Here is a 19,940-nt window from a genome sequence, read left to right as displayed (position 1 = left end):
TGGGACATCCTCATATGGTTATAATCATGCAGACACTTGGAAATCAATTACTGATGACAGATAACAAGGGTGCTAGGAACCAGTGTGAGGGGATCAACATGTTCGCAATTGATGAAATGTTTGGATGGTAATTCAGACAGGAGCCCCTGTTGGAAAAAGTTAACAGGAAAACGTATGGTCGCCATGTAAGCGAGCTGTTTCAATAGCAGGTACCAGTTTGATAAGCATTTTAACATGTAGAGCGTGCCATGTGAAATGCTTGATGTTGGCAAACCATGGAGAAGGCAAGATGGTCCTCGCAGGCGAAGCACGCAGAGCAGTGACATGCTTGGGCAAGTTCTGAAGCCTATGCTTCTGGGATGGTGTTGGGTTGAGGTGGTAGCAGATCGAAGCCTCGATCAAGAACTATAGACTGATGTATATTTTGTTAATGAGAAGACAACTCCACTATTTTATCCTTAAAGTACATCAAGAAGGGCTCAAAGAGGGTGGCCGAGGAAACTCCTGGGAAACCTCACAGAGATTTTATAAGTTGGTACAGGTAGATGACATTCCTAGCATCTTAATCTTTGCCAACGTTTTTCAGATTATTATATGCTTCCTCATGCACCTTTGCTAGATAATGTGTCACTTGATCACCAGATCAATTGCACTTGACCTTCATTATTTTGCATGGTATCCCCCAGGTCCCAACTGTAATCTTGGACGGCACTAAATGTACAAGGGTTCGTAGTAACAAGATTTTATGCGGTTGGGAACTTTTGTGGTATTATTCATAAATTAATTATCAAGATTTTTCACTATTAAATAATAAATGAATTTAAGAATCAAATAAGTGGAGCAAAAGTGGCTGTCAAGTTGCAAGGCAACTTCCCTTTCAAGGTTGATAAGAGTTATTCTATTATATAGACTCTCTCACTGTAACCATAATTAACGATCAGAGTAGCAATTATTTATTCCATATTCTTCATGATTTAGAGTTATCTAATACGCAGTGGCTGCTATAAATACCATTATAACATAATAAAAAAGTAACAGATATTATTATCCAATCACCATTTTCTTAACAAATTTTTTATGGTAATTTTTTAAATGTTTTTGACAAAATATTTTTGATTAATAAGGGAACACTGCAAATGCCAAAGAACAGTTGTTAATTTCGTTACAATGCTTTTGCTGATACTAAATATTTTATTACAATAGTCATTATTTTTTCCACTATTATATATAATGTAACATAAAAAAAGATGGCCTCGTATCATTATAAGAGCTAATGATTATTATTTTAAATTAAAACATGCTAGGATCTAATTCAATCTAGTGAGTTTTTTTTTCCTCCTCCCTTAAGAGTACATATTTTTAAATTAGTAGAATCTAGTGAGCCTAGCTTGGCGCCTGAACCCGAGCCTATTTCCTTTCACCGGTTTATCAAGAAAATTCCGCGAGAGCACCAGAAACCAACTCATGCTGATAAACCGCTGATAAGGGAAGTCGACGGAGCTGCCCGTTTGGAAGAACCAGCGAATGTTTGAAGCGACAACCGACCCGAGCTCCCTATTTCGAAAAAGGTGAAGAGCAAAAATCAAGAAGAGGAGGAAAGCAAAACAGTGCCATCGTCGGAAACTTGCCCCACAGATCTCGCCGGCGATCATGGCCTCCGAGTCCGAGAACGGCGCTGACGGAGACGACGAGAAAGAAGAAGAAGACGACGAGGTGGAAGAGGAGGAGGAGGTGGAACCGAGGCTCAAGTACCAGAGATTAGGAGGGAGCGTGCCGTCTCTCCTCTCGACCGATGCCGCGTCCTTCATCGCCATCGCGGAGCGGATGGTCGCTCTCGGAACCCATGATGGCGCCGTCCATATACTTGATTTCCAGGGCAATCAGGTCTCTCCTTCTCTCTCTTTCTCTTTGCTTTTGAATTTCCCTTTCTTTAGGCGTTGGTGATGTTTTGATTGGAACAGTTCTTGGTTGAATACCCTGTCTTGGGAAATTAACTAAGAAGTTTGTTAGCGATCAAAATTCGAATCCTTATCAACTGGATCCGTCTAGAATTTTGTTTCATAATGATCGCCAGATCAATTTTCAACAAGTCATTAGAATTTTATTTACTCAATTTTTTGCAAAGTCTTTTTTATTTTCGTATTGAAGTTCTTGTATATCTATTTTTTTCTTGATTGTAGTTTCAAACAAGTGTCCAAGCGAAAGTATATGCGCTTTAGTTGTTTGATTTTCTGGACACTGGGTAACGATTGGTTATCGAGAGATGAAGACCAACAATAAGTGTGTTTCAGGTTTGCTTTGCAATGTTTTTGGGTCTTGTTTTCACTACTCGTGTGGATGTAAAGTTTCGATTTGGTCATATGCTGAGCTTAGGGAATCTTAGGGTCACAAAAATTGTGTTCTATCCTATTTAAGTTGTCTTTCCATGTGAAATTCGATATGACTTTGATGACTCTTCTTCATAGCTATCTCACCTATTTCAGATTCTTGTTTCGAATGCCATACCTTCTTCAGAAATGAAGGTACCCCCCTTTTTCTACCACTTTATCATGACCTGCCTTAATTCAGAAATAAATAAGACAGTCACTATTTTACATAAATGCTTCTTAGGTGTTTCTTTACCCCCCGCCAACCACCCCAACTTTTTAATGTTGTTTGAGAGCTTATCATTCTTTCTGTTACATCTATATTCATTGTTTGCTTTAGTACTTATCTTTGTTCGCACTTTCACAAACCCGACCAATCTTGGTTAACAAATTCATGACCTAAAAGTAGGGTTGTCAAGAAGCTGACCCTCTGGGCCTAGTTTTATACTGTTCGGGGCTAGGTTACCAAGTTGTGCCTCTTTAAAATTGTGACTGCCCTGAGCGGACTCAGCTAGACATTCCTACCCAAAAGTGACTGCTTTTGTGAATTAAGGAGACCCCTTTAGGACTTAAAAACTTAGGTTGGCTATCCTATCCTAGGCTTTTCAATACAGACAGGCTTGTTTGGATGGTAAGAGATCTTATTGGTTAGATAAGATCTCCACAGGAAGACTTTGTTTTGAAAATATGATGAAAGTGGAGAAAAAAATGAAGGGGTTTAGAGAGATGGAGGCAATCGAGAACACAGCTAATCTGTACTTCTTATGATAATATAAATTGTCTTTTAAAAGAGGTTAAGTATCCTTAAAATAGGAGTAAGAGCTCCCTTTCACGATATTTTCAAGAGAAGAACTTTTCCAAGAAGATCTTGTTAATTGATAAGATCTCCGCGACATCCAAACCTGGAGCCTGAAGGGTATTGAAGCCTGAAGGGTCATAAATTTTCATCAAGCTAGTTTTTTATCCCTTGTCTTTGTTCTTTATCTTTGCATTTATTTGTTCTTTGTGGAGATGCAACATTTTTTTTCTTTTTCCAAATCCAGGAAAAGAAAAATGTTGCAGAATGTGCTTTTAATATCCTTTAGAAATTTGTAAAAGGTTGAGTCAGTGGATTTGTTAAGAAGTTTTCATGAACATGCATACTCCATAAAACATAATTTTATGGATTTTTTTTCAGCTTCAAAACCAATTTAGGTTTGCACTAAGATAAAAATGGCTTTCTTTTTCGTTTTCTTTTTGTGTTTTTTTTCAAATGGAAGCAGTTAAATGTTTTAGAGAGGTTTTGAGAAAAAAGGCAAAGAAAAATGGTTTCAGACAGTTCAAAGCAGGGTACGCCGTACCAGTCCGTACCGGCCGATACGAACCGATCTGGGCTGGGACCGGTATCGGATCAGCGTGGGATCCGGTACCGGGAGCTTTTTATTGGAAAACTGCCTGGTAGGACTGCCGTACCGGTACGGACCAATACGGGACCGGTACGGACTGGTCCGGCCTGCCACCAGTACGCCGACCGGTACCAGTACGGCGGACCTTAGTTCAAAACCTTGTTTCCTTCAAGAGCTTTTCTTATCATTTCTTGTAACAAGTTTAACTTAACGATTGCTTTGTCTTCTGCCACTGTGCCTTGTTTCCTTCAAGAGCACTTCCTATCATTTCTTGTAACAAGTTGAACTAAATGATTACGTTGTCTTCTGCCATTGTGCCTTGTTTTTAATAATTACTGTGTTATATATTTGAATCCACATGTTGCTTTTTTTTGTTCAGGTTAAAGAATTTGCTGATCATACTGCTACTGTCAATGACCTTTGCTTTGATGTAAAAGGTGAATATATTGGCAGCTGCTCAGATGATGGATCTGTGGTTATAAACAGTCTTTTTAGTGATGAAAGATTAAAGTTTGAGTATCATCGTCCGATGAAAACCATAGCACTAGACCCTGATTATTCAAGAAAATCCTCAAGAAGATTTGTTGCTGGTGGTTTAGCTGGTCAACTTTTTTTAAATACAAAGAACTGGCTAGGCTACAACAAACAGGTTTGTCTGGTTTTCTAAGTTCATATACAGGAAATATGGTAATTTTAGAATTTTAGTATCCAGTACTGTAATGTTTATACAATTTACCCTTTCCTTTTTGCAGGTTCTGCATGATGTTGAAGGTCCAATACATGCTGCGAAGTGGAGGACAAGTCTTATTGCTTGGGCTAATGATGCAGGGGTGAAGGTTTATGACATGGCAAACAATCAATGCATCACATTTATTGAGAGGGCACGAGGAAGCCCACGCCCTGAGCTTTTACTTCCTCACTTAGTTTGGCAGGTCAGTCGGAAGTAGCCATATGAACTGACTCAGTTCAGCATTCTTATATTGTCCAATTCGAGTACTTCATGTGAAAAAAAATGAAGGATGCAATCCATTTTACTATTCTCAACATTTGGACCCATTTAAACATATGGATTTGATGCAAGGTTCAAGAATTTTGAAATATTATAGGGTACAATTAACATGGAATTTTTGAGTAATTGTAAGTTCTTGCTGAAATTAGCTCAATACTAGATTCTGAAATATAGTTTATTGGTCTATCATAAATTTGGTAGAATTGTTGGTAATTTGGGTCAGAACTAGCTTGATGCAAAAACTCAACTAATATGTGAAGATTGGTGTAAATTGGTCTGTATTTCTTGATGGACCCCTAAAGTATCTTAAAGTTACAATACCATACAGAAAAAAGTTTGAGAAATATTATATTAGGTAGAGTATGATTTCTATTACTTTTGGTGTTCTAATTAATGAAATCACACTGCAAATTCTAAAAGTGATGTGGTTTTTACTTCATTTTTTTTGAGGGGTAATAAATTATGGTTGCTTGCAGCAATAGGAATGTATGCTGTTCTTCTCTTAGTCCTTTTCTGCTACATTGTTACGAGATGTCTATGTTATTTTCTTGTAAGAATAATTCATTAGAAAGTTTATAACAGTTTTTTCCTCCTTTCTGTTCTCTTTTTATCTATTACATCTACAGGATTGCTGTATTATGTGGTAACAATTGCTCTAACCTATTTAGGATGACACTCTCTTGGTGATTGGCTGGGGAACATGTGTAAAGATTGCAGCTATTAGAACCAATCCGCCTCATCGAACCAATGGAATACAAAAGAACATGTCCATATCAAATACAAAGTACATGGATATTGTGGCATCTTTCCAGACTAAGTACCATATATCTGGTATTGGTCCCTATGGTGATGCTTTAGTTATACTGGCCTACATTCCTTTGGAGGAGAATGGAGAGAGAGATTTTAGTAGCACTATCGCATCACACAAGGTAACTTCCTATAAACTTAAAAGAATGATCCCGAGATTGAGAGGGATACAAGCCTATTTGACACTAGTATTATAATTTGCTCAATTTTTTAAAACTAGATACTGCCCTATTTTTCAGTGTATTGTGGCTTTGTGATGTTACATTAACAGCACACTGAGATTCATATATGATGCAAAATTTGGATGATGTGAGTTTACATTTATTATATTCAAATCAGTCTGTTATACCGTCATGTTAGAGCTCTTGCTTTCTCTATTTTGAGTGCATCTTTTTATTTGGGCAAAGTGCATCCCTGTTGAGGCCTAATCTTGTTATTTGTTTTATGCTTTAGTTGGGTTGAAATTACAGATAGGTACTAGTGGCAGCCTTGTAAATTTGAAAATAATGAATTTGGTGGATTCATCATTTCAAATTGAAGCTGATTTCATTCTTATCTTGATAAATTACATGTATGATCTCTATGGAGTACTGTATTGTCAAGTGTCAACTAAAATAGCAGAATGACTATAGATTGTGAAGTGTAGCAAACAAATACATTCTGACCTTGATCTGGCCAGTTTTTTAACTTTCCAGCAGCTTCTCAAATCCAAGCTATTGGGCTTGTTTGAAATGTACTAGGTGAACTGCAAGCATTGAACTAGAATGATGAAAGATGACATGATTTGTTCAGTAGGTTGTGCGGTATGCTCTTAATGTATATTGCTGTAACAGAGTATAGCTAGAAGAAGTATTGGATACCTGAAAAGCGAACAATGTATTTAAAATATTAAATGTCAAATGGATCTGACCATATCTATGATCAGTCTATTGGATATCTGCAAACTAAACAATGTATTTAAACTATAAAATGTCAAATGGATCTGATCATAGCAATGATCAGTCTCCATATTTAGATCAAACGGCTCTCCTGAATCATTGTAGGACATTCTCTTTTATGTTTTCCCAGTCTCTCGTAAGGTAAGTCTAGCTTTTGGTAAAAGGGTTTGGTACTGTTGGAACTGGTCCTAGAACCATTAATACCTTCATAATTGCAAGGGCCAAAACCAGCCTCCTTAGTGGACCCAGGTCTCGTTGAGACTTTATATTACCGCCACTATCTCTAGTAGTCCCATCATCATTATCACCTTTCTCATCGCTAGAACAGGATATCTTGCTTTGTGATGGATAATATTAATTTTCCTATCATCTGTGAGCATTCCATTCAGAACATCCAAAGGATCGTTTGTGGTAGTTGCTTAACTTATCAAATAAATTTTACCATGTATGACATTGCCATGGATCTATCATCAGCCACTGAAACTCTTCACTGTTGTCATCACTGGCATTGTTGTGACTGGTGAGTGGAAATAGTGGAGCTCTTCAGAGTTCACTGCATTCTCCATTGCTATCTCTTATTATATCTTTAAGCCCTATGTCAAGTTTCATGAGGCCCTGCTTGGTTACACTCTGAATCAACGGATCATTTGTATCATCTTTGTCCTATAGGATGTCAAAGTCCTTTAGCATGATCGTAACAATCTAAGTTGGCCTGTCATGTCATTTTCTGCAATCTCAGTCACATGCAGCAATGCACATAGTCAACCTCCATGTGGATCAGGAAGAATGTACTCATGTGTCTATCATAGTAACTTAAAATTGAGAGCCTTTAAAGCTGTCAAAAGAGGAAATGGTTCCCAAATTATAGGAACCAAAATAGACCCTATGATGTATTTTGAGCTGCAATCTATTTGATTGATTCAGTAGTTCACAAATGGTGCCTCAAATATATAAAATACCAGCTGGGAAACTTGCAGCAAGTCTCTCTGAATATTCCAAAGGTCATCGAACTCCTACTAAACTACCACTGAGACTGGGCTCCAGTTAGTTATCAGAATCTTTTGTCTAGATGTCATTATTTTCCGCTTATTTCTCTTGCTCCTCTCCTCTTCTCGTCATTAAGTACTTTGATATTTCATCTAAATCAGTCTTAATTTAGTCAGCTCTCTCCAACCTGCTGTTCTGTTTTATTATTCTATCTGATAATCGCCAGGTACATTTGCACATATTATAATATATTGTTTTTGTATAGACCACTTTGTAGATGCTTGCTTCCTTGTGTTTTATACAGCTCTGAATATGTGTTTGCAAACCTAACCTACTCCACGATTTTTGTCAAGACAGCAATGACTGAGGAAAAAAAAATCAATATCAGCTATTATTCACTAGAGAACTATGAACACGAATAACTAATCTGACCTTCCATGATCAATTTCTATCATGATACCACAATAAGAATTAAGAACAACTAATTACAATAGCAATAGACTCTAGGACCTTGCATAGAGTTACAAATTGTGTATACAAAATATGGATATACAATTTTTATACTTTCGATCTTTTTCCATGTATGCATGCATATCTTTGTTACGTCAGTTATAAATTTCCTTATTCCTCTACTGCTATATCAGAATTTGAATTTTGAGATCATTTGGTAGGATACCACATTCTAAAAGGTTCATTTGATTAATTTATGCTCGTATTGAAGATGTATTTAACCATTATAAATCACAAAGATTCATGCATAGAACAATTAGATTTAGATTTGTCATCCTTAACATGCAGAAAACTTTAATGCAGGGAACTGCACAGAGACCAGAAGTACGCATTGTTACATGGAAAAATGAAGAACTTACAACAGATGCTCTACCTGTGCATGGCTACGAGCATTGTAAGGCAAAGGATTATGTCCTTGCGCATGCCCCTTTTACAGGTTTTCAACATCTCATATCACTCATAAAATGAGGCTTTCATCATGATCGATTGTAATTACCCACGCCAGCAGCCCTAACTTAAAATTGCTTGTGCATTTGGACATAGGAAACAGCTATGCAGGTGGCCAGTGGGCTGCTGGTGATGAACCTTTCTATTATATTGTATCTCCCAAGGATGTTGTGGTCGCAAGGCCGAGGTTTGTGATGATTTAGTCAGAAACAGAGACACACCCACCCACACACACTACTTCTGGAACATGTGGCTTTTATGCTGAATAAACGTTACTGAATTTTAGAGTTCAGTGCATTGAACTCTTTGTTTCTTTCTTTAGGAAAAAAGTGCAAATCTTTACTAGGACATGTAGTTGGAAAACAATTTCCACTAAAATGCATCAATTCAGATGATATATTCATGCCCTTACATAAATCATACCTATGATTAGATTAAATTACTAGGTTTTGTTGAATCACATTTTCTACCTCTGATATCTAAATGATAAGGGATAGTCGATTGTGTTGAATATGACTTTTACTTTTCCATGGAATGGATGTTGAGGCAGGCTGTCATGAAGCAACAGAATGAGAAAATTCTAACTGAAAATGGAATTCAAAAAGTGAAAATAGAAGAACTGTTGCTTGATTTCAGTGCTGCAATGAATCCACAGATGGGGAATCGCAGCCCAATAGGCTGGGACCCACATGTGATAAATATATATAAAACTCAACTATATAGCCTATTTAAAACGGGCATTTGTCTGTCAGCATATTTGTATTAATCTCTTGTGAAATTGAATGCAAGTTTCTGGAAAACTGGATTCGTTTAAGCAGTTGAGTAAATTATGAAGTGTCAGCTAAAGTAGCAGCAGGTATCAAAGTATTTTATCATAATTAAAAAGAGTTAAAGGTGAAGCCCATGCCAGAGGGAAGATGGAGATGACCATTTGTTGTAGTACGAATGATCAGAATATTCTTGGCATTGATCTTATCTTTTTACTTTTCATAAGGAGGGTATGGGAGGGAAAATGAAGATGCTAGTAGTAGAACACCACTTGATAGAATTGTCAATTCTGTTACCATCACTCAAAGAGATTCAACAAAGAGGCAGGAGAAAAGATATAGGAAGTTATGTTTCTTTAGAGATTTTGAGGAATATGTATCACACAGAGAAAGGAACTCTGATGGCCTTGCTTACTTTGGCTTTCACAACCAAAGCTGGTCAAGTAGATGGGACAAACCATGACCTGACATATTGAAGCAACATTTAGCAGATTATATTGTTGTCAGGCAATGGTAGAAGCAAAGAAGGCAGTGGCAAGAAGAGGAGGAGGAGGAGGAAGAGGAGGAGGAGGAGGAGGGGGGGGGGGGGGGGAGATTGCTTTCCTAAATTATGTTATCAATTTATTTTCTTTATATTCCAAGAACCTGAGTATCTTTGGCCCCATGAAAGTGAGTTTGTTAGCAAAGAGAAGGGGGAAAAATTTTGGGTGGTTTCTTATGAAACTGGTTTCCTGGTGTAGGAACTGACCAGTCTTTTGATATATCTTCACTGCCTGCAGCCACCCACAGTCATATGAAGGGCTGTGATCGATTGAACACAGTTCCTGTTATTCAAGAAGACATAGGAAGCTGGCTCTGATCATATCCCATGTGTGCATGATTATGCTTGCCCATCACCGAACACCATCTCCTCCCAAACTATTTTTAGAAACCTATGACTTGTCTGATATGATGTTTCACTATGTATTAGGTTTCTGTTGCTTCTGGAGGAGCATCATGTGAAAGGAGTGGAGTCAAGATAGTTTGTGTAAATCTCACATTGATGTGACAGAAATACTAGAACCTGTTAGGATGACTTGTTTGAGCTTATAAACAGCTAGGTAGAGGCATTTTACACTTTCTAGGGGGTGTAGAAGTCTGTGGAGGGCTCGCACATTGACTCTAATGCAATAATACATACCGTTCTTCTTGTTATCTGATAATGAGGGCATCTATGAATAGTTGTCGTGACAAAACAGTGACAGTGATCACTCCTTGCAGATTCTCAGTAGTAGCCTCATTGTTAAAATCTAGTTACCATATAAATCTCACCATGCCTTGAACCTAAATTGCAAGTTAGATGTGCTTTCTGAACATCGCAGAGAGTGAGAGTGAGTGTGTGTGTGTGTGTGTGTGTGTGAGAGAGAGAGAGAGAGAGAGAGAGAGAGTTTTCATCTATGATAACTGAGAAACCTGTTGTTTTCTAGCAAAATATGTTTAATTTCGAAATGTTCGAGTTTAGGGTGTTCATAGTTTTTACCAGTTGTCCTACTTTAAATATCTGCTTTGTTTATGACTTTATAAAGCTGCAAACTTGGTGTTAATAAAGGTTTTGTGCATTAATTATTAGAGATGCTGAGGATCATATATCTTGGCTTGTTCAACATGGTTGGCATCAAAAAGCATTAGCTGCAGTTGAAGCAAGACAAGGACGGACTGAGCTTCTTGATGAGGTACTCTGATTCTGTTGCCACTGGCTAAATGCAATCAAATTGTATGACAATTGTACGCATTTGTATGCTAAAATACTGAAATGAATTAATTCAATGCTCAATAATACCTTTTTTCTACTTGAACGAGCTTCATTCATGTTTAGGTAAACTTTATCACCTTTTTATGTTGATCAGTTTTGAATTTGACTGTGGCATGAATACTAGACTTATAGTGTTATTCAGCTGTATGAATAATTTTAGCTTTCTAAATCTATTTTGTAGTTATTAAAGAGGACTTGTTAGTTGTCACATGGCGTCAATATCCTCGAAAATTGAAGCCAAGCACGTATGTTGATAAAGAGCATGCATATAGAAAAAGTACTATAAATTATGGTACCTTTTGATTCATAAACCTAGAACCAGAGTTACATAATTGATATGACTCAATAGCAAGATTTTGAAAATGTTATCGGCTGGCATACATGTCAGGCACATGTTAACCGTAACTTATTAATTTCCATATATCACATTGCAAAACATGTGCATATCATAACATTTGTTCTTTAGGAGGAAGTGCTGGAAAAGTTACTCTGTTTCATATTATAATAACATGGTATGTTTCTTGGCATTCATCCTTTTTCACAAAGCCTTTTCCCCTGGCACTGCATGCATCCTTTGACAAGTTATGATTTGATGTTTTTATGTTGAGTATTTATTTAAGTCCCTCTCTCATTAATAGTACCCCGTCCGCCTCTTTTATTGCCTCAAGTCATCTTTGAATCAATTGTAAAGATTTCTACTCTCTTACTGTTCTATGTCATATGGTTCCACTGTTCATATGGCAGACCATATGTGCACTCTCCATTTTGTGACAGTTTTATGGATTATGCCTTACATGTCAGGTGGGATTGAGATACCTTGATCATTTAATTGTCAAAAGAAAATATGCAGAAGCTGCTGCTTTGTGTCCTAAGTTACTCCATGGATCTGCGTCAGCTTGGGAGAGGTTTGAAAATGTCTTACATATGAACGTTATCCATTTTAATTCTGTATCATAATCAAGTCTTCTATTTGACAGATGGGTTTTCCACTTTGCTCATCTCCGCCAGCTGCCTGTTTTGGTTCCTTACATGCCTACAGAAAATCCACGGCTGCGTGATACTGTTTATGAGGTCTGTAGATCAGGTCACATGGATATGCAAATTTTGTTTCCTGATTCCATGATTGCTATTGACTGTCAATTTAGGTCATTCTGATCTTAATTACATGTGTCATGCAGGTTGCTCTTGTTGCTTTAGCTACTAATCCATCTTTTCACCAGCTTCTCTTGTCAACTGTTAAATCATGGCCAGCTACATTATATTTGACGTCAACTGTTATCTCTGCTATCGAACCTCAGCTTAATGCCTCCTCCACGACTGATTCACTAAAAGAGGTTTTTTAATATTTTTTTAAAATTAATCTAGTTTTCTTGTTCTTATATTGGCTACTTCTATGTAACTCAGCTTTTATTCTTGCAACAGGCATTAGCTGAACTGTACATAATGGATACTCAGTATGAGAAGGCTTTTTCATTATATGCTGATGTAAGTGTTTCATTCTATCTTTTTGTGTATTAAAATTGATATAACCAAGGTATGAAGTCCCTCTACCTGTACCTTTCCAGTATGTTATGGTGGTACAACAGGTCAGATGTAGTACCATGTGTCAGCATGGTACAGTATTCAGAGCATGCTGATGCTGATAGGGTATGGTACTTCGATCCGTGGATATAACAATTGCATCTTAAGGATGTGCGTAGAGGAAGAATCTGAAAGTTCGTGTTAGCATTCTTTGTGTTACCATCTTGCAATACCTAATTACTATTCTATTTATTTTTCAGCTGATGAAGGTCGAGATATTTGACTTTGTCGAAAAACATAGCTTGCATGTTGCCATTCATGATAAGGTATGGCTTTAGTCCTGCTAGATCCAATGAAAGATTCCATTATGAAATCAGTTCCTTATTTATATCTTGGAGTAACATTTCATTTATATTTTATTTAGTGCTATAGCCTGTTCTCTGAGCCATCTTTTTATGCAACTTTATAACTTTACTAAAGAGTTGATACTTTGTAATGATTAAAGGAACAAAAAAAAGCTATCGATATGCTGCATTCGATGTAAACATGGTTAAGACTTAATTGGTTCTTTCAGCTCCTATGCTCAAAATTAGCCCATTTATTATACATCTTCTTGCATGGAGCTAAAACATTATCCATATGCATCATGAAGATTTGCATTTTGTGCGATGCATCACTAAGATATGGTATTTATGTTGCAATTTTCTAGTGTCAACTAGAGTAAGGTAATAATCAAATTTATAATGGATGTGGCCTTCAAAGTTGAACTTATGGGTTCACAAAGTAGGCTTTCTATATTGAGAAGAGAACTTGGAAGGTCAGAGGGTACTGTTTTAATTGGTAAGTGGAGTGGAGCATTATGATTGATTTGTATGAAATAATTTTTAATGAAACTAGGTCAAGCGTTAGAATAATGAACACTAGTTACTCCAAACCTCTACTGCTTGCTGATGAAAATTTGGTGTTTGCTTTTTCTGTCCAGATCGGAAGGCTGGTAAATGTATGAGAGTCAGTTAAATTTTTATGATGAAATAAAATTATTTTCCATTAATGTTTAGACTGGTTGAATTGTGGTCAGGAATATTTTTTTTTTTTGGACTGGAGTGGGGGTCGCCTTTCAGGTAGATGTATTTGGAATTATGGAGGAACCTTGGAGGATAAGTGCTTAAAATCACTAAAATGAAGATTGAAAATGGAAATGAAATTAAATCTCTAGTCAAAATTGATGGCCAAAAGACAGTGTGATTGTATTTATATCTTGGATTATGTTAAGCTAATAGAAGAAGAATCACTCGAGTTAGGCGCCTGGACGAAGGTTGAAGAATGATTCTAGCTCAGCTGGCACCAAGATTTCATTTCACACTAGCCGAAAGGCAAAGAAAAAGAACCCTTAATCAAACTAAGAGGCAACGAAGGAACGGTTAACTCGGCAAAGCCTTTGATATGCCCGGACTCGCTCAGAAGTAATGGGCAGGATCGCTTTAGAGCGGTCTTCCAGCTCGACAAGGTGGTTTTCTTCCCAAAAGAACAGAGAGATTATGACATGTTTTATAGGATTAAATCTGTGAGAATGAAGTATACAGGTGTCCTTAGATTCTATGTGATTGATGAATGTAGTGGTGACTAAGGGAAAAATTTGTACAATCACATTAAGGTCCACAGTGCTAGATGAATCAGAATGTTGAGTAACAGGAGGGATCCATGGAAGAACAGATTGATGGGTAAATAATATTAATATTGAGATGGATATGTTTTTAATTTTTTGAAGTACTGGATGGGAAATGGCCACAATGAAATTGGTTTTGGATCTTCATCAGTGGAGGACAAATTGATTAAGAACAGCTAAAATGGTACAACCAGGTGCTGAATCCTCATCGTGACTGAGTTCTTAGGTTTGTATGAAGGGCTAAATAGAAGTTGGCCAAGGCCTAAGGTAACGCTGAGGGATGTTGTGACAGAAAACTGAAAAAGCTTGTTGTGACAGAAGAAGTGGGCCATAATTGGAATAGTTGGCGCAAAATGATAAGGCTAACCACAAATAGTTGGAATATTCTTTCGCTGTTATGTTTTTGGCTGTTTCGAGCTTATTGTCTAGATACTTAAGATGGCTGTTTCGAGCTTATTGTCTAGATACTTAAGATGGCTATGGAAGAAAGAGATTAAAGAGTTTGTTGAGTTACAACGCTAACACCAGTATCATCTAGTGTCATCAATTGCAAATAAACATGTTAATGTAAAATCTCTATTAGAAATGATGGGCATCCATTATATTATAATTGGCACACAGTGTAGAGGGAAGAAAGCATGATATATTTTAGGGCTTCGTTCAGCTTGGCAGTCAAGTTAGTGTACTACTTTTATTCTATTTTTTTCATTAAAAAAACTGAAACAGAAAAAAGTATTTGGGGAACATGAATCCTTAGAATGCTCTTTTTCAGTATCATTTCAGTTCTTTCACGATCATGCAGAGCTAGTGGATGTTATTAAACCCTCAATTTGTTGTCTTTTTTCCTGCTCAGTGGAATAAAATGGAAATTTACGTCATGACATAGATGTCAATGTGATAATTAACATAGCGCCGCTCAACATTTATTCCTTGAAAGATCTTGTGCTTTGTTTAGTAATTTTATGCATGCTATATATTAACTGTTCTCGTCCATTCGACAGGTAGTCCAGCTAATGATCCTGGACAGTAAAAGAGCTGTATCTCTATTGATCCAACACCGTGATATAATATCCCCTTCTGAAGTTGCTGGTCAACTGTTGCATGCCAGGCAAAAGTGTGATAATAGATTTTTCTTGCATTTATACCTGCATTCACTGTTTGACATTGACTCAGAAGCAGGGAAGGAATTCCATGATTTGCAGGTATTTTTTCTTTTTCTTGTGGCTTAATTATTTTTGTTGCACGGCCACGCTGCAACATTTTTCCTTTTTCACTGATTCTTAAAAATTCAAAAGAAAAATAGGCCATCAATTTCCTTCTACTATAATTTTCTGGCACATCCAATCTCTTTCGATCTGAATTGGAAAATAAAAAGAAATACAGGACATCCTTTTTATAGTTCAAACTTCATCATGGGATTTTTCAGGTATACGGTGATATAGTAGAGAGTGGGGTACTGAGTTAATTTAAAGAATCATGAGAAACATTGGTCTCAGCAGGTGGCAGCCTGATTGTCAATGAGATTTAATATGTCCTCTAAACATTGTTTCTTGAGTACAAGGGTTACTCCAGTGTTCAAGAAAGTACACGATGGCACTTTGATGGAAAATAAGTAGATGCATCACTGGCTTAAGCATTGTAGGCTCGATGAAAGTAGAAAACCAAGTCAAATATGGAAAGAAGTGTAATTGATTCTATTGGAGTCCTTTATGATGAAATGTAGGCTTTGCCAGATATATGAGCAAAGTTGCCGCTCATGCTTATTCTTGCTAACTGATGGCCATTCTAAAGTTTATTGCTTTTTCTGTATGGGATGCATGATAGGTACTTCGTCTCGCTTGCATTTTGGTAAGGAAGGAACAGTATGCTCGTTGATATCAAAGATCAACAAAAACTATTATTGCTTATATTGGAGAAGCATGTGAAGATAGTACTGGTTCTCTTTTGTGTTCTTGATATAGTAATGCAAAGTAGTGAATTCATGATACAAAGCCGAAGGGTTCAAATAAGTCAGTTCCACAAAAAGTTCGTCTCTCACTTCTGCATGCAATTGACATATTACCTTTCTTCAATTCTGTGTCATTCTACATGTTTCTTTCAAAGGATGTTTACATGGTTCTTTGTGGGTGTGCTAATCTCGAGGTCAACCTTGTGATATTCTAAGTGATTAGGGGTCTATGTGGCATTTGAGATTCTTCTTATTATTTAATTGAAGCAGTAGCTAGCTATCCTGAAAATTGGCTGCTAACGATCTGAGTATGTTAGTTTATAGAGAAACCTCAAAATTTCTAAACTGCATGTTTGACAAAAGCCACTGGAAGAAGACATGAAAAGTTACATGATGTGCTTATTTTTGAGCAACATGAAGGTTGTTTTTTTTTTGCCAAAATTTTTGAATGCAGCATTTGCTACATGCCAAGTAATTTTTTTTCTTTTTGATCCATCTTTTAGGTGCATAAGCCATGAAAGAAGTTGGCTAGTAAGATTTGGTGATTTACAGAATTATTAATGTAAAATATGTATTTTACATAAACTGTGTCAATTAAGTGTTTTAGAAGTCACATATAACGTTATTTTATAAGAAATTAGGAGAAAAAGAGTGCACCTGGAATTGCAATTGTTTTCTTTTTTCTGTTTTTAATAACAGTAAATCAGTAACTATAGGTTCAGGGAAAGACGGGAGCTTATCAAGAAGAACAAACATGTTTTATAAATCAGTTTTTTTCTCCAATTCTAGAGAACTTTTTTTGAAATTTTCCATAAATTCCAGAAAATATTTTACTTTCGATTTTTTGCTCTGTTTGAAAAACTGTAACTGCTGCTACAACTTCACTGTTGTCACCACCACTACAGCCATGATGATCCACACGCTCTTCTTGCCACCAGCCTTTTGTCATTGCTGTGCAGTGTCCACCACCATCAACCTGCTACTGCCACCATCACAACTGTCTCCGATCATCACCACTAGATCCCTTGATCGACCATCACCAAAAGCCCCCCAATTACTGCCATGACCATTGCCACCACCTTGGTGTTACTTCCGCTGCCACCATTTCTATTTGCTCTAGAAACTGAAAACTCTTCGACCACCAAGCATGTATCCTGTAATCAGAAAACTGGAAACAAAGGAAAACAACCAGCTTGTCTCTTGTTCTGAAAAATGGCAGATGCAACCCAAATGCTTTTTGTAATGCATGAAGAATCTCAGTTTGTTGATCAATCTCTGGGCATTCTAGCTTTGATTAAAGCAACTCCCTGTTGAGTACTTGTAGAGACTACTTCCACTGATTTTGCGGAAGTGGTTTACTGGATAATTAATCAAAGCCCATAGCACAGTCTCCAAGTCAATGGTTCTCTTTCTTTGAGTTTGACTTTATAATTCTTGATTCTTCATCTCCTAATAAATTGAGTCTTCATTGCTGTAGGATGAGAAAATTTGTTCTGATGTAGAATCTTGATCACCAGTGGTTTACGCACCCATCTATTTTTATGCGATAAAGCTTACTGTCTTTATTTTGTGCTCTGATTCTTATACAACATGCAGATAACATTTCATGCTCTTCTCTGCAGGTAGAGCTTTATGCTGACTACGAGCCACGGATGCTACTCCCATTTCTTCATAGCAGTCACCATTATAAGCTAGAGAAGGTTCAGACATCAACTAGTTATTCACATAATGGTGATTTATTTATTTTAGAAAAAACATTAAATGACTTATCGCTACCTCTCAGGCATATGAAGTTTGTGTCAAAAAAGATCTTCTAAGAGAGTTGGCTTTCATCCTTGCAAGAATGGGAAATGCCAAAAGAGCACTTGCAGTTTACATAAATAAGCTGGAAGACATAGTGGAGGTATGCACATCTCGTCATCTTCATTTTCCAAGGACATCTTCCACTTCTGTCAAGAGCCCTTTTTTTGCACAACTGCATTTGCCAATACTGAATGAGCTGAAGATAGATGAAAAGCATTACTTGTGCAGGCTGTGGATTTTGTAAGTACACAGTGTGATGATGATCTATGGGAGGAGTTGATCAAGCAATGTCTCCATAAGCCCGAAATGGTACATGACAGGAACAAAACTAATTTAAAGTCACCCTATCATGTTGTCTCAACCTGCATGGTGTGTCTAAATACTTACTGTTTTCAATAAGGCAGGTTGGGATGTTGTTGGAGAACACTATTGGTAATCTTGATCCTCTGTATATTGTCAGTATGGTGCCCAATGGATTAGAGATACCACGGTGAGCATCAACTTTTGTTATTCTCTCTTTTAATCTTCAACTATTTTAACTCGTCATGATATCATTTTTCTTGATATTTTCCTTGAGAAGTTCTGGCTCTGTGATGAAATTTGATGCTCTTCTAAAATTTTCCTGATCCTTGTTAATTGTTGCCTGCATAGGTGATTAAGATCTCTCTCTCTCTCTCTCTCTCTCTCTCTCTCTCTCTCTTCTGAATGATCCCATATCAGCACCTGGATGAACAATGGGCATACCTTTTTGAAAGTTTTTTTAGTACCTTTTTTTTTCTTAACTTTCCTTTGAAAAAGGCATAATGTCTGTTCTACTGAAACCTTACAGGTTAAGAGATTGCCTCGTCAAAGTCATCACTGACTATCGAACGGAAACCTCTCTTAGACATGGATGTAACGATATCCTCAAGGTTCAACTTTATCCTCCATTTTCTTACTTAGCTTGACCATGATTTCTTTCTTTGATTTTTCTCATGTCTCTGGTTAACTGACAAATTTCTACAGGCCGACTGTGTCAACCTTTTGATCAAGTATTACAAAGAGACCCGTCGTGCCATCTACTTGGGCAATATAGAAGAAGAAACATGTGGGAAGACAGTAAATGAGGCTTCTGCTCCAACAACTGAGAGGGCAGCAAAGACAAGAATGATGGTAGTAAAATCCAGAACAAGGGGCAATGGGAGGTGTTGCTTGTGCTTTGATCCTTTCTCCATTCAAAATGTCAATGTCGTTGTATTCTTTTGTTGCCATGCATATCATGTCCCCTGTCTCCAGGATGGCTCAGACTCTGTGGACAATGTATCTAACAGTTATGATGACAATGATGGTGATGGCGGGTCTCGGATGCGTTGTGTGTTGTGCACTACAGCTAATGGATGAATATTTGAGTGGTATATGTGTTTATAAGTGAGCTTTTATGTTTATGTTTTTGTTTTTCTTTTTTGCCCAATTGGCATCTTGTATCTCAATATTAGTTAATAAAAAATTTCTCAGTTCATTAGTTTTCCAATTTGGATTGTTCTAATTATTTCTCACGGAAAAGCGCTTTCAATGTGTTAAATCATCAATTATTAACATTTTGGTATGTGCAGTTGCTTTGGCTCCTTCAAGTTGGTCATGAGTGCTCTTAATTATTCATTCAGTTTGAGGGTGCTAACTCTTGCGGTCAGTAAAGCTATTAGGTGTTGGCGCCAATGACCTGGATTTGAGTGCCACCTTCACCTTATTTCACCCATGTTTCTTCCTGTCCTATTCTGAAACTTTTAAAAAATATCATTTAACTTCATCTGACCTGAAAGTTTTATGTATATTTTTCACCAGATGGCTCTCATACTTGAAGCATGCATGGTTCAAGTTATTGCACACTGGAGATAGCCTAGCAGAATTTTTGCTGATCTGAAACACTTCTTCTGGGCATGGTCTGGGAATTTGTTCTGTTTCTGTTTGTTCAAATAGCATCTATCTCACACACACAGTTCCACCAGTAATGCTAG

The 19,940-nt window shown here is 37.0% G+C and overlaps 1 protein-coding gene across 2 annotated transcripts; it reads left to right on the top strand.

Annotated features, from left to right (window-relative positions):
- Nucleotides 1-1,441: 1,441 nt before the first annotated feature.
- LOC103717162 (vacuolar protein sorting-associated protein 41 homolog) lies at nucleotides 1,442-19,456 on the top strand. 2 transcript variants are annotated; one of them, XM_088712622.2, is made up of 19 exons: nucleotides 1,442-1,884; nucleotides 4,131-4,400; nucleotides 4,504-4,683; nucleotides 5,429-5,689; nucleotides 8,306-8,438; nucleotides 8,546-8,636; nucleotides 10,826-10,928; nucleotides 11,810-11,913; nucleotides 11,986-12,079; nucleotides 12,187-12,342; nucleotides 12,431-12,493; nucleotides 12,790-12,855; nucleotides 15,197-15,397; nucleotides 17,766-17,843; nucleotides 17,927-18,046; nucleotides 18,175-18,255; nucleotides 18,351-18,436; nucleotides 18,776-18,857; nucleotides 18,952-19,456. In XM_088712622.2, exons 1-19 carry the CDS (start codon nucleotides 1,651-1,653, stop codon nucleotides 19,324-19,326), a joined length of 2,778 nt encoding a protein of 925 aa, XP_088568748.2. In that variant the 5' UTR covers nucleotides 1,442-1,650; the 3' UTR covers nucleotides 19,327-19,456. The 2 variants fall into 2 exon arrangements, 1 of the variants encoding a protein (XP_088568748.2); XR_015974065.2 differs by having other exon boundaries at nucleotides 1,444-1,884; nucleotides 18,161-18,255.
- The last annotated feature ends 484 nt before the right edge of the window (nucleotides 19,457-19,940 follow it).

The sequence above is a fragment of the Phoenix dactylifera genome, chromosome 16 (assembly GCF_051530095.1).
Source record: "Phoenix dactylifera cultivar Ajwa chromosome 16, Ajwa_hap1_PhDact_Kaust_v1.1, whole genome shotgun sequence".
In the NCBI taxonomy this organism is placed as follows: domain Eukaryota; kingdom Viridiplantae; phylum Streptophyta; class Magnoliopsida; order Arecales; family Arecaceae; genus Phoenix; species Phoenix dactylifera.
Note: the sequence above shows the minus strand (reverse complement) of the source record. Positions and strands in the feature narration are given on the sequence as shown.